The following is a 14,590-nucleotide window of genomic DNA, read 5'->3' as shown; positions in this document are numbered from 1 at the left end:
GTGTAGTGATGAACTCTGACTTGAATCTTCTAATTCAAGTTTAATCTGAATCTCCAGAACCAGAACCAAACATGGAGAAGCAGAATTCAGTTGTTATGCTCCACTAATCTGGAGCAAACTTTATAAAACAGCTTAAAAACTGAGTTTGTTCAAATCAAGGCTAAAACCCACCTGTTTAGTTACCTTTGATTCATAATAACTGGAACATTGATCAATATATTTGATGTATATTTACTTGATGATTTGACAGAATGTAATGTTTATTGCTTGTTTCATAATTGTATTTTGTTTTAATGGTGTAAAATACTATAAACTGCCTTTTTGCTGAAATGTGCAATACAAATAAACAACTTGAATCCACAAATACTGAACAGTGAATAGGTGGGTGGTACAAGTCTACTCTAACAAGGTGGCATGTTAAAGTTTAGCTGACAAGCACCGCTACTATGTACCATTCATTAGCAAAGGCTAAAAAAAGCTTAGCTAGCTATTTTCATCTCTGTGTTAGCACTGACAGTTGGACTAGTTAAAGTTGGAAACAAAACTGAAATTTTCGTTTCTAACACTTTCCAGAAACTTTCTCAACCTCAAGTCTGTGGCTTACTTTTATTTATTTTTACCAGACTGATATTTTCATTCATAATATAACTGATATAAAGAAATAGTGCTGTGACTCACACACAACAAATGAGAAAAACAGTTAGCTGAATGAATATATCATGTCTGTTTAGCAAAATATTTTGCAAATGTTGCTGGAATTAAACAAGTATTACATGTTTCATTTGTTAGTTTATTTTTTGTTTAAAACTGTTAATGGATAACGTATGATATACGCCCAGATTCCTATTTACAGTGAAAGGAACACTGACGACAAAGTTAAAAAGACTTCAGCATCAGAATGAAAGACACTGACAAAAAATATCTTCACCAACTACTCCATCTCTGCCAACTTGGGGTTGCGAAGATTGTTGATCACCTCTGACAGCATTTTGTTGCACAGAGCTGCATACGGATTAAGAAGCACTGCCTGCTGTCGAGCAAATTCACTTCCGAGAGCAGCCGCTTTCTCAAAATCCGCCCTGGCCCCATCATTCTGGCACGCTAGTCTCCGCAGGAGGCCTCTCTGTACCAGAGCCTGGCAGGCGCTGCGTCCTGTACCGCCGCTGAGGGAGATGGCTTGATCGAGATCCTGCAGGGCTCCTGGCATGATAAAGTATGCAGATATATGTTATAGAGGAAGACTTTCATTCTAGTATATTTAACTAAAGAATCAGATACAGCAGTAAACTTTCATCTACTGCTCATTTCTTTGAGTACTTTTGCCTAAAATTGCAGTATTTGTAACAGTAAAACCAGGGTTTTTTAAAATTTTATTTAAACTTTATTTTTTGAGGGTAAAGAAAATCTCATTGAGATTAAAAACCTCTTTTTCAAGGGAGGAAGCAACAAATACAACATAGAAAAATAAAAGATATGAGATAAGATTCGTGCTTGAAACACACAGAAATGTGTTGTATTACATTGATAATATTAGAAACGACTAATGACTAACAACTTCCTGTTAACACAAGAAAAAAACTAAGAATTTCAAGATAAAACTTTGATCTTTTCCTTTGATTGACAGCAATTTCCTGGTTGGTTTGCGAACTTTCCATAGTTTTTCCAGTTTCCGGATGCAGTTCTGAACAGTTCAGTCTTTATAACCCAAACCTGCTATAAATTTCTCCACAACTTTCTTCCTGACCTGTCGGTTTTGTTCCTTGTTATTCATGATGCTGTTTGTTTATTAATCCTCCCCAACACACCTCTAAGGTTTTCACAGACCAGCTTTATTTATACTGACATTAAAGTATAAAGTGAACCCTAATTACTAATCTCTAAAGCTAATTAGTTGCACAAAACTTTATTTATCATTGTAAATGGGCTGAATACATGCCAGAATTATCATATTATTTTTTTAAATTAAAGGAGGACAGAGATAATCTGTAAATAATTTGTCTAGTACTAGCAGTAGTAAAGTCTTTTTTACCAAAGACAAAAAAAAAATCCTCCGATCACTAAAATCTGACACTACTCCATATTTGTTTACATTTGGTGAAGTTGCACTCATGTCTTCTTCAGGGGTTCTCAAGCCGTTTCCTTTTAGTGGTTCTTGGTGCTGCGCCACCACAGGCGGGCTGGGGAACGGGTTGGTTCGTTTGGCACAGTGCAGTGGGAAAGCAAACCGTATGAGCTAAAAATTTTGGAATTTTTATCTGTAAAAATAGTCTACTGGACTATCAGGTTTGAAAATGCAATTAGATGAATGTGATACGAACAGTATAATTCCTGGAATCCACTTCCTAAAACCCGGCCATCTTTAGCATATAAGGACTGTAATAATAAGAGGCCAGTACAGGGCTTATAAAGTAACAATGCTGAGAAAATGCAGCAGACAGGCAGAGTTCCTGCATTGTGTCACGCTGGCCTCAGACTCGGCAGTCTGACATGCTGGCACAATGCAGTGCCTCTGGGAAGGGTTATTACTGGATTTGTTGAATTTACCTGCTGTGTCCCCCAGCAGCCGCAGGGCCTGGGCCCGGTTGTTATAGGCAGAGGCTCGCTGAGGCAGGATGTGGACTGCCTGGCTGAACAGCTGAAGAGCGGCTTGCAACTCCCCAGCCTCTGCCGCTGAGACACCCCGCATCTCCAGCTCTCTCACTTGCTTCAGCAACTCCATGTCAAAACCCCTGTCTGGCGGGAGGAGATAAACAGGTTGGAAGCGCATTCACACTCAGCTGACAGGTACCGTGGCAAAGAAAAACACAGAAATGTCACCCAGAACTAAGTTCTGATTACACTGTTTTTTTTTTTTTTTTTTCTCCCTTGGAATGGAATGTGTTCAAATAAATTCAATATGCTGTGACATGATATGCAGAGACACATCAAGTCAGAAGCTCACGCTCACCATCATCAATTAATTCTTCCTCTTGGTTCAGGGCAGAAACATCTCCAAAGGGGGTGGTGGGGTTGAATATAGCCTGGAGAACAGCTCTGTCATGTGCTGAAGCCATATTCCTGCTGTCTGTGGAGTAGGCAGAGAATTACACACACACAAAAAGAGGGAAGTAATGACACCTAAATCACAGCGGGACAGGGCATTCTTCCTCCCCTAAACTCTTCCATCCCTGCCAGCCAATCAGAGAAGGGGGTGGAAGCAGAGGTGGACTTTGAGATTCCAGCACATCTGAATTTGGTTAACTCGGAAAAAAAATCCAAGTTAGAAAGCACTGAACATATTAGCTCTCTTGTGGAAGAAGAAACTACCAGATTATATTTTAGCTTGTTATTTACAGAAAACATAAGAACAGCTTACAGCTACTAGGCCAAGAGCACAACTAAATTAACAAATAAACAAAGTAATTAGATAAATGGGATGTAGAAAAAAATAATGAAAGCTGACTATTTGAGAAAGCTGGTTTGCTGCAGTGCCAAGAGCTGAACAACAACACCTAGACTCATTTTGCTGTAAGCGTGTTTAATTCTGTAATATTTGGACTTCAAGTCTTCGCTGTGCTGCCCTCTTATGTTGAAGGGTGGCTACTGCAGGCGAATCTTCCTATTGGTTACCGCTGTAACCAATAGGTTATTCCTGTAACCAATAGGAGCAACAGTTTGGTCCATGATTAAATCGCAGTGGCTGCAGTGATGCTTCACATGTTGTTCCTAACATTTCTAAGAACAGAAAAAAGTCGCTAGGTTTGTTACGATTTTGTTTTCTGAAAAAAAAGCAAATAATAATAATTATAACAATGCAACTTCCCATAAAAATCCTTAAAGTATGTGTAAAAGTTGAGGAGGGAAGTTCAATTCCTTAACAGACCACATGAATAGCATGGAAACAAAATAGCAGTTATTAGTCTTTTTATACTTTTGGTTTCTTAAGGTATTCACTTCTAAACTGACCGTTGTACCAAGTGATAAAAATGTTAAGATTCTTGCTGCAGAGTTTTCCTAGAAAGACATTAAAGGAAGATCGATGAGAACCTTCAGAAGCATTTCCACATGAACATGTTTTTTTTTCCAAAAGAAAAAAATAGTTAATGTGCTAATAGCAAATAAAAAAGAGTTTTCCGTACTACCCTCTGAACTAGCACACAGATTTATTGCAAGCTTTTCCAGTGCAAATACAAAACCAATACCAAAGGCAATTTGCACCAGCGATGCACATGAAATATTAAAACATACAATGCACCTATTTTTGTTTCTGCTCCTGCTCTGTTCCTGTTTGATGCCAGAGGAACAATACACATTTCCCAGAGAGCAACATTTACTGTCAAAGGAAAGGCAAAAGACTGTTGTCTTTCTTGAAATAGAATAGGTCTTCGTGGCATTCACAGTATTCTCAGCACATTCTCACCTTTTATAAACACTTTATGCAATTCCTTTTCACTGTATGCCATTTAAAATAAAACTGTATTAAAGAAGTTGTAGGTAGAGCAAACAAGTCTTAGATTTCAAAAAGAGATAAACATAAAAGTAAGTAGCTTTAATTGTCTGCCAAGCTAGTGGATAGGCCTATTGCTGGACACAGGGCTGCTTTTATTGTTACAATTAATTAATTAATTAATTCAATAAATAAATTAATAAACACATTATGTTTTAAAATCCAGGAATAATGTTCAACAAACAAATGTACATGAGTACGAGTTGCACTGAGATCGTAAGTTTGGCTGGAGACAACAGCTTCAAGGTGAAGCCCCGAAAAAGACTCAGGGACTTATAAACATGCATTAAGAATCAAGACAACACTCCAGGTATGTTCTTAGTGAGGAAATAATATTATAAAATGATGTAAAGCTAAAAAAAAAGTCAATTTTACAAAATAAACCCTATTTAAAGTCACAGCTTTTGACTGAGAAGTTGCTTCTCTTTAACGAACACGGCTACATAAAGTTTAAAATAACAGTTTCTAAGTATATTAAGTACAAATAAAATGGAATTGGATTTTCTTTCTAATTTTATTGCACTGGCAGTATAATCTGAATTTGTTTGAAAATACAAAAGGTAGTTACTCTTTGTGCTTAATGTTTCAGAACATGCAGTTTTGGATAGTTTGGTTCTAAATGTTTCTTTTACGGGTATTTTGTTGCACTAAAGACTCAGGCAGATAACTATGACAAAGGTCAAATTAAATATATCAGCTTGGGCAATGAATAAGAAAGACATTTTTGCAGCAAATGGGTTGTGGGAGAATGAAAAAAGAATATTTTTACCTTATCAGAAGTAAAGTTAGGTGTCAGTAAATAGGTGTCATTACTTGTCAAAATATCCATACATTCACAATTTGGCGAAACAGCGAAGTTTTTGAATATGTCAGAACCAGGCAGCGGTTGCACAGAAAGATTCCCTCAACAAACTTCAGTGGACTCAGCACAGAAAACGCTATAAACACAAACTGCTTTCAGAGCCTCTTCATCAGTTAAAGTAGTTCTGTCATTGTTCAGGTGGCTGCCAGTGAGAATGGTGCTCTAGCAGGTATTGATGATGCAACACAGAAACTGAAGCCATCAGGTAGATGCACAGCTATACAGAGGGACTCTGTGTGCTCAGATTTTGTCCAATGCAATAAATAAATATCCAAAGCAACCTGAAGGCTGTAGGAACCTGCCTGACAGACCGAGTTAGCTGCTTGTTTCACATGGAAACTAAACCTAAGCTGACTGAAACTGGAGTATATAGTAGTTTTCACATTTCTGTTAACTGGAGCAAAAAGTACGCAGACTTGATTGACCAGAATGTTTCAGACTGACATTGATACCACTTGAAAATTTTTACAATTAGTCATGTTACATCCACAAACCTAAATACATTTTGAACTAGTTGCAGGTAAAAATGTGGCATGAATCTGTGATCAAAACTTTGCAGAAACACATTTTGCTGTATGTCTCCCATCTTTGTACATTCAGAGGTTAAAGGTGAACTTCCTCCATGCCTGTAACTGGCTTCCTGGCAGATTTGCACTCTATACAGCTCCATCCGTCTTTCCATGTAAATACTGAACAATATGATCCTCCCAGCATGATGGTATCACCATGTTTTACCGTGAGAATGCTGCGATCAGAGAGATGTCTGGTGTCAGTCTTCTGCCATGCACAGAGCAGCTTCTTCCACATGTTGGCCTTTTTTTTTCTGGATGTCTTCTGGCAAACTGAAAATCCAATGGCACTCTGGGGCATGCACAGCTTCTGTCTACTAGAAGTGGGTGGTGCAATCCAAAATAGTAAAATTATTGATCCCAGATTGGCATCAGTATTCGTTTAACATAAGCATGATAAGAGTGATACTTTAGTTTCAAATTCCTTTTTAAAATGTTGTTTCATTTTTGTAGTTTCTCAATGCTAACAAAATAATATAATTAGTTTTGATTTGCTCTCAACTTAGAATTTTTTTGCACTTTATCATGTTAATTTTTTACTTAAAGTATTTTGTAGACGCCTATTAACTTTGTCCAAATTCAATCTTAGGTTTTAGCAAAAATAATTCAAAGAAAATGTGAAGGAAACAACTACAGGTCAAATAATAAAAATAATAAAAAGTATTAGCAATACTGGCCCTGTATTTACTTGATATTGGATCAATATCAACTGATCGATATTGGATCGATATTGGAAAAGGTACAAAGATCGGTTGATCGATCCAATATCAACAGATCGATATTGGATCGATTGTACACATTTTACTCTCAACAGATTTTTCCACCTGAGTTCCAGCTCCTCCACAGCTCCTTCAAACATTTTTAAAGCTCTGACATTTCTGGTGTGTTACTTGGTCTTCGTGGTGTTGTTTGTGTACTAAAATTATTTACCAAACCTCCTGAAAACAGCTGTATTTATGCTGAGATTAATTATTTGCCAGTGAGATGGCCTCTGGAGGCCGTTGGCTACATTGGATTTAATTTAGTACAAGCAATTCACACAGTTTCCAATTAGTTGGAGGAAAATATTAGAACTATAGATTCTGTTACACAGTATCCTACTAAAACACATCGGAGCTTGTGACTGTAATGTGGAACAAAAGGTACAAAGTTCAAATCCTTTTTTTTTTGTTGTTGTTTACAAAACACTGTATGTAAACCTCTGATGATACAAGAAATGTACAGATGAAACTGTAATAACTATATCAGTATTGCTTCAGGTTGAAAGAATCATGGTTTCAAGTTTTGTGTTCGTTTGAGATTCAAAAACTCATTTTAAGACCAAACCTCAAACAACTTGTGGATTCATATTGCAATGATTTCCGACAGAACGCCCATTTCCATGAATAGCATAAATGAAAATACAATTCAAGGACATGGAGAAGTTTCCTTTTTCACCACTTGAGAGAGCTCTTGCAGCTTCTGTCTGTGCTTCTCCTCTCATTCCCCTTCACCATTTTACCGCAGATGGTTTGATCTTGCAGGACTCCTATTTTCCACAGGGTAATGCAAGTTAAAGAGTGAGGTGAGGTTACCCTGTTCATGGTCACTTGGTGGGCAGTAGATTGCCTGCAGAAGCGGACCGCGTCCCCCATGGCCTCCCCTGTAGTCCAAAAGACGGAAAGCAATTGTGTGAGGATTATCAGTCTCCTATTACAGCAAATGTCACCACATCAGCACCACTCAACCTGATTATGTCAATAAAGAAACTCGTTGGTAGTGTTTACAGGCTCCAGAAGCAGGACCTCAGGGAGACGAGCTGCCTCAGCTTTAGGCCAAAACGCCTGATAAGAAATAATAAAAATAAAAAAAAGAAAGGAAAGAACAAGTAAGTGACCTTAAGTGGTAGTGCTGCTGTAAAACCCACAAACGCAGGGCTGTAAACACACTGTTTGTTTTTTTCCTTTAAGCAATTACAGGGACAAGATTAAATCTGACTGCAACAACAGTGGATAAATAATGAAGTAGTATTTGCTTAAGTGCAAACCGTGCATGACAACAACATTATTACTCATTAGGCGCTCAGACAGCAGAATGTGTTTCATACAACACAATGTCCCATTCAGCTTTCCCTAAACCATGCAAAGAGACTTCTGTTACTTCTTTAGTACAAATGACCCGCAAAACCAGAATGAATAAAACATGCAAATAAAGAACAATCTTAGACAAAAGAAATTTCACCACCAGCCCTTTCTGCATGTTTTCATAATTTTTCCTCTCCCTTAGGTTTCTTCTTGCCTTATAATGTCTCATAAACAAACAGATCATCCTGAGAGGCACTTAGGTGTTTTTCCACAGTCCATAAATTTGACATCAAAGCTCACGCTCACACTAATACGTCTGCAGCGCCGAGGTAAACGGGTCTGTGTGCTGATACCTGGCCTGCTGCTACATGATGACAAAATACGGATGCATGCTCTGCGTGGGCCCTTGGAACGCGATTAAAAAGTAATCCAGTCTACTGAGAGTCGGAGAATGAGTGCAGAGAGGACCTCTCTGTTTTATTTTTACATTAAACAAAACATAGTTTAAAGTCGATTTTAGCTGGCACCGTTCTGCTAATTAAACAAGAGACAAATATCAATGTGAAGGCATCCTACTTTGAGATAGATGTTTCATTTCAAATTACAAAAGCAAAGTATGTTTAGTGTTTTTAGCATTTTATGCCCAGTAGAGATATTTCTATTGCGCTAAGTGTTAAACCAATCTCAGAATATGGACACTCTTCAGTTAGCTAGCAGTACAACCAAGCTAAATGTAGAATAAGTTGTTAGTTACATAGCAATGATCTTTCCTTCAAGTTCAATTCACTTCAACCCAACTCAGTTCAGTTTAGCTCAGTTTTACATTTTAAATAATCTAGCTGGGTCTAATTCTTTCAAGTTCAACTGTATCCATCTGAATTCATCCATCCACTAAAACGCAAACTTCATATCTGATAGACATCCATTGATAGACTGATGGATTGATAATCATTCTATTTCAGTTTAAAAGATCTACATTTGTCTCAACTCAGTTCCGTTTAATTTTATTAGTCTCAACATTGCTCTGTTCAATTCTGTTTAACTTGACCCAACTCAGTTTGATTCAAGTCAATTCATTTAGGTGCAGTCAAATAAGAACCACATAACAGTTAAATAACACAGATCGTTAAATACAAACAAAATTTCAATTGAAATCCAATTTAATCCAGTTGATATGCTTACTTATTATACTTTAGTTTACCCTATTTTTAAACAAAAATTATGTCGGTGCAGACAAATTTACTTCAAACAAAGAATGTAAAAGAGTGAAACACATGTCATAGCAATCTTCTAACTATGTCAAAAAAAAAACTACAGCAACAAATGATTCAAGTGAATTACTTACTTTAATCCAGAAAGAAAATAAACAGGCAACAAGTATGTTTTACATGCAGAAATGAAATGAAGTACCAGCATAAAGAATGTAGAACAAGACATAGAAAATATGAAACCATTATGTTCCAGGCGCTGCATCGCCTCAGAGAATTTGACAACAAAATTAGAGTCTGCCAGTTCCTGTGCTGTGTCTTTGCTTGCAGTTGCCAACCATGATTAAAACCATGATTGTATCAACTGAGGCAAAGAGGGAAAGCAAAACTAACTAAACCAAATTGCAGTGCAAGGACTGGGGGATACCCTGGCATGCAACTGTAATGCTTTCCCAAAGTAATGTGGTGAAGCGGCGCTGGAACTGTCATAACGAACCCCGGATGATTTATGGTTTTAACTCGGGCAAAAAAACTGAGGATTTCAAGTGGAGCAGGTTGCTTTGTTAGAGGTGTTGTGCACCTTTCAGCTGCTGAAAAAGAAAACAACTCAGTGAAACTTTGGAGCACAACAGAAGTGAGTGAGGTGAGCCAAACTTCTATATTTCCCCAGGCTAATGTACGTTCCAGGCCTGCGGGGAGCGCTTGGTGGATGTTGAAGTAAATGTGATTGTGTTTAGGTGTGTGTTGTTTGAGGGAGGTCTTATAGCGATGCAGCTTGACTGCTTCAAGCAATCAATATAGTGTTACCCTGCAAATGAAAGGTGCACTCTACTTGTGTGTGTAGTCTGCAAAGGGAAACGCACCATTTAATTTCAAAACAGAAGCTGACTCTGAACAAATGCAAGACATGCAAAGAAAGGGATATAAATTAGTTAAATTAAACACTGCAGATATTTAGAGATATGTCATATTTATGTCTGCACTGCAGTGGCTGTTCAGAATCTATTTGCTCTACAGTCTACATTAAAAAACCATTGAATCTCTGAGGTTCAAAGTAATATTTGTCCTTCCGTGGTAAAAGCCAAAGCGGCTAAAGGAGCATAAAACTCCCCCCAACAATAATTCACAAGGGAACGGTGATATGCCTCTTTTTACTTAAAAGTCTGCAGCTCTACTCGAATCAGGCACAGAAACAATACCCAGAGCTCTTGGCTTTGCTTAGCACTTAGAAACAAAGAACAGTGAGCTGAGCAGCTTCTCCTTTTAGGCAATACTTAACCTGCGAGTTAATAACAGTCCCAAACGGTGGAAGTGACTGAGACAGTGGTTTGCAGTAGGTATTTGTACCCCCTGATTTCTTTCTTGGCTGGATGTTGAGAGTTATTGTGCTGCTGGAAGCTGAATCTCTGCTCCACGTCTCAGATATTTTGTCTCCTTCAACAGATTTTCTTCCAGGATTGCCTTAAGTTTAGCTCTATCCACCTCAACATCTTTCCTAACCCTGATAGAGAAAAGCATGCCCACATCATAATGCTTCCACCACGTTTTGCACTTTAGGGTGATGTTCAGTGTTAAATTTTTGATCTTGTTTGAACAAAGCACCATCTTTGTCATTGTTTATATAAAGAATTAAACTTGATTTTTCTGTATTGCAACAGCCATCAAAGACGAATCTTGTTCTCAAGTTTTGAAAACTGGGAAAAATGAATACATACTTTTTTATTTTTTTTAATTTTTTATTTACTTTACTTTCAGCGTCTTTACTAACACTGGTCAACAGCCAAAAGATTGTCTGGGATTTTTCAACTGTTTTGGGTAATTTTGATGTGCTGAATCCAAAAATCACATTGGTTTTGCTCACTCAGGTCAACTTTCTGAACTATGGATGCAACATGAGCATCAAAATGTATGACTTGTTCAAGAGAATCTGCAAAATATTTCTAATTCAGTTGAAAAAACATAGACAACTTCCAAAAAATAGTTTTTTGTAGCCCAGTGTAATCAACTGTTATCCTTAACATTGTTATTCTTTTTAATTTGTCTTTTTTTTCCTGCTCTGTCATTGGTTTGCAGGATATTACATTGGTTTGTAATATCCTGCTAATGAAGAACAATAATAATTGCTTTGCTAAATTAACAAAATCAAATATTTTCCTTCTGCAATATTGGTGGAGCACAACCAGCGTTGTCTCTTTTGAAGAAGAGAACAATTGCTAAAGCAGAACTTGTTGGAAATAGACTAAAATAAACTGGTAATTTAAACACCTATAAGGCATCTGAATATTCAAGCGGCGTATTTTTATTTATTTATTTTTTGCTTGCATTCAATAACAGAGCGGCCTCTCGTAATTGTGTCTCTTCTGCATGACGAATCAGCAGCCAAGAATAATCACGAAAATAATGAAATACAGTTTGACAACAATGTTTATCTTCGGCATATTACGTCATCCCAGTTCCATCAGGGAAAGAAAAGAAGTATGAAAAGGTGTAATGCTTCAATTTTTTTCCCGTGGAAAGCCTCCACCCCGCATTGCATTTCTGATGCATTTTTAGAGACAACTGTTGTCATGGCAGGATGCGCTTGAGCACGCCTAGGCTGCCTTTGTGAGGAGCCATCTGCATGTCTTTAAAGTCCTCTATTAGAAAGTCAGATATGCACATGAATATATCCCTGGAGATCGTTTAACCGAATTGAATAGAAAATAAGATTTTTATGGTGGAGTACACATTACGGTGCAGCCACAAAATAGAATGGATAGCCTCGGTCCGAAGCTTATTTAACACTTGATGTCATGCGGCTACATCATTTGTGAAGGCGGGATTACTCATTTGGAAAATGAAAAGTCCCTTGGAGTGATGTGTGAGATCTAATCGGGAGCAGTATTGTATGACTTGTAGATTACTTCCTGTCTGTCGGTTTACAGAGTGTAAAAATGTAAGTATAACTGTGAAACAATCTGCATTTATTCCACCTTTTGAAACTTATTACTAGAGATATTGCTCACTTTTTATTTTATGCATGCAAATAAGTGGAAGGAGAAAGAAATCATGAAACTGACAATAGTCTCTGATTTTCACCTCCAAGCATTCATGATGATAACCTCCAACAGGAACGCTTGTTGATGCAGTTCTGCTTACTGACCCAAGGGTGGAGCCCAAAGACAGAGGTTTCGGGGCTCACAGTTGGTCACTTCAAGGCATTCAGTCTGTGCAGCTCATGCGTGGCGACTGAATAAAACATGATGCTTCTCTTTGGCCATCAGCAGTACAACATCAAGACTCCAGTTCATTGCCGTCAGGAAGATACTGCATTTGATTCTTCTTTTTCATAGCTTTAAAGTAGATGAAGGGTTCATCGGATTTATTCAATTCTTGCAATTATGAGCTCTCTCGTGTTTTCTGTTGAAAGGCTGACAAGGTGTTATTAGGTACAACAAAGGAACATACTTATAATATATAAGCTGGTCTTTTTGTGTGACTATATCTGGAGGCAGAGATGTTTTCTTTCTGCCCCTCTCTTTACAGCCGCCCACTTGCAGCCTTCGTGTAAATACAGCTGCTTGTTACGAGGTGTAGTTTCAGCTAAAGGTTGGAGGCAGTGACCTCAGTCAAGCTGTAATTAATTGACAGAGCTGTGAAACATCCCACGTCATTAACCCTCGCAGGAGGAAGAGGATTCTACATGGTAAAGCCTGTTGTTTTAAGCTTGGCTGCGACGTAATTTCCCTAACAAGCAGCTTGGATCATCAAACCACTTGTTTTTCTCAACATTGCTCGAGTAATTTGGATTGTCTTTGGACGTCCCATCTGCTAAATTCTCACAAGAGTAATTCTGAGCAAACCTGACAAACCATTTTGTCATCGAGACACGAGGAGGGATGATACCGAGGATGTTATAGCGCCGCTGTAATTAAACGCACATGTTTGAATCGTTTGCAGTAGCAATCAGCTCTGACTTTCACATGAGCCGGCGAGTTGGGATTACAAATGTGTATTTACTTTCAATTTCTTCTCTAAATCACGCTACCATCCTGTTACGAGTTCCCCTTTTAGAGGTCAGAGAACCTCTGTAAGAAGAAAGCATCCGTTTCACAGTTATTTGCTGAGGTGATGTTTGTGGGTCTGCAGAGAGAGAAAACACAACTTGTCATGGAGAGAGCAGGAAAAGCTATGCTGTCAAGAAACTAAAAACGAGGAAAACCTCAACTTTTGCTATGTGTCCTGATTTGATCTTGAAAAGCTCAGTTTTTTCATCTGGAGCAGTGAAGTCCGTGCTTGCTTTAAATTTGCCTTACGGACTCTGGCCATACATCAGAAAATCGTGTTATAAAACTTTGACATAAAAGAAAAAGTTGGAAGTAGATGGAAATTTTGCCTAGATGTTAAGGAGAACAATCAAGATTTAATATAAATAAATGACTGTAATAAATGAATGTTTTCTATTTTTGTGTCTCCCTGATTTATTTCCTTCATTTATCTTCCTATTTGTTTGATTTTTGTCATTGATGGAAGTCAATATTTGTCCAGTAGACCTGATTGAAATTAGGTTTCCAAAATTGAAAATTAATCATTCAAGTCAGTCAGGCTTCTCCGCATGGGGAAAGAACCCGCCAAATTGAAACCAAATATTGCAATTTGTAAAATAGTTGAAATGTATGATTGGAAAAATAAAGATGGAGGCATAGCTACTAAACTTTTAAATAAGAGTCTATGATTCTATTAGGTAGGTTTGTTTTGGTTTTTAACCATCTACCTACCTCTCTGTCTGTCTGTCTATCTATCTAGCATACACACACACACCCATAAACAGCAAGATTCACAAGGCCAGCAGTGCTAGTTGGAGTTAATATGGCTTACTGCAGCCTGTGATGTGTACAGTGTAAAGGAAAGTTACTTCTTTCTATCTATCTATCTATCTATCTATCTATCTATCTATCTATCTATCTATCTATCTATCTATCTATCTATCGTCAATAAGTAGCTAACTTACCATGCTTCTATGTAGCATTATATTGAGGTAGCTTTCATGCTCTCTAGCTAGCTACCTCTGTAACTTGCTAGCCTGAAAACAACTATCTAGCTGTCTGTCAAGGTATATAGGAGACCATCTACCTCTTATAAATACTCTGTACAAGTATTTATAATACACTCTTCTTATAGAGTATCAAATTCGAATTCCGAATTTTAATTTTAATTTAAACTTCAAATTCACCTCCTCTGAATTTGAAAGGAGGTGATTTAGTTAGCTATCAAGGTCGGTTGCTACTACCTTGATAGCTAAGGGTAAGGGTTAAGCGTAAGGGTTAAGGGTTAAGGGTAAGGACAAAATCTGTTTTTTTAACAATACAGTTTTGTTTCCAAGAAGCATTGTGATAACCAAGAACACAGTTCAACCAAAAACA

At 37.6% G+C, this 14,590-nt stretch overlaps 1 protein-coding gene and 1 long non-coding RNA gene across 2 annotated transcripts in view; both read right to left on the bottom strand.

Annotated features, from left to right (window-relative positions):
- Nucleotides 1–594: 594 nt before the first annotated feature.
- Nucleotides 595–14,590, bottom strand: part of LOC114133363 (uncharacterized) — a 28,070-nt gene continuing 14,074 nt past the window's right edge. Inside the window, exon 3 of the long non-coding RNA XR_003593172.1 lies at nucleotides 595–885. This is a non-coding gene — a long non-coding RNA (uncharacterized LOC114133363). The remainder of the gene's footprint in view (nucleotides 886–14,590) is intronic.
- ttc36 (tetratricopeptide repeat domain 36) lies at nucleotides 889–3,141 on the bottom strand. The gene is made up of 3 exons (XM_027999200.1): nucleotides 2,948–3,141; nucleotides 2,545–2,733; nucleotides 889–1,200 (listed from the first exon to the last, which is right to left on the bottom strand). Exons 1-3 carry the CDS (start codon nucleotides 3,051–3,053, stop codon nucleotides 932–934), a joined length of 564 nt encoding a protein of 187 aa, XP_027855001.1. The 5' UTR covers nucleotides 3,054–3,141; the 3' UTR covers nucleotides 889–931.

This window comes from Xiphophorus couchianus, chromosome 18 (genome assembly GCF_001444195.1).
Source record: "Xiphophorus couchianus chromosome 18, X_couchianus-1.0, whole genome shotgun sequence".
In the NCBI taxonomy this organism is placed as follows: Eukaryota; Metazoa; Chordata; class Actinopteri; order Cyprinodontiformes; family Poeciliidae; genus Xiphophorus; species Xiphophorus couchianus.
The sequence above is the reverse complement of the archived record's forward strand: the minus strand, read 5'-3'. Positions and strand labels throughout refer to the sequence as shown.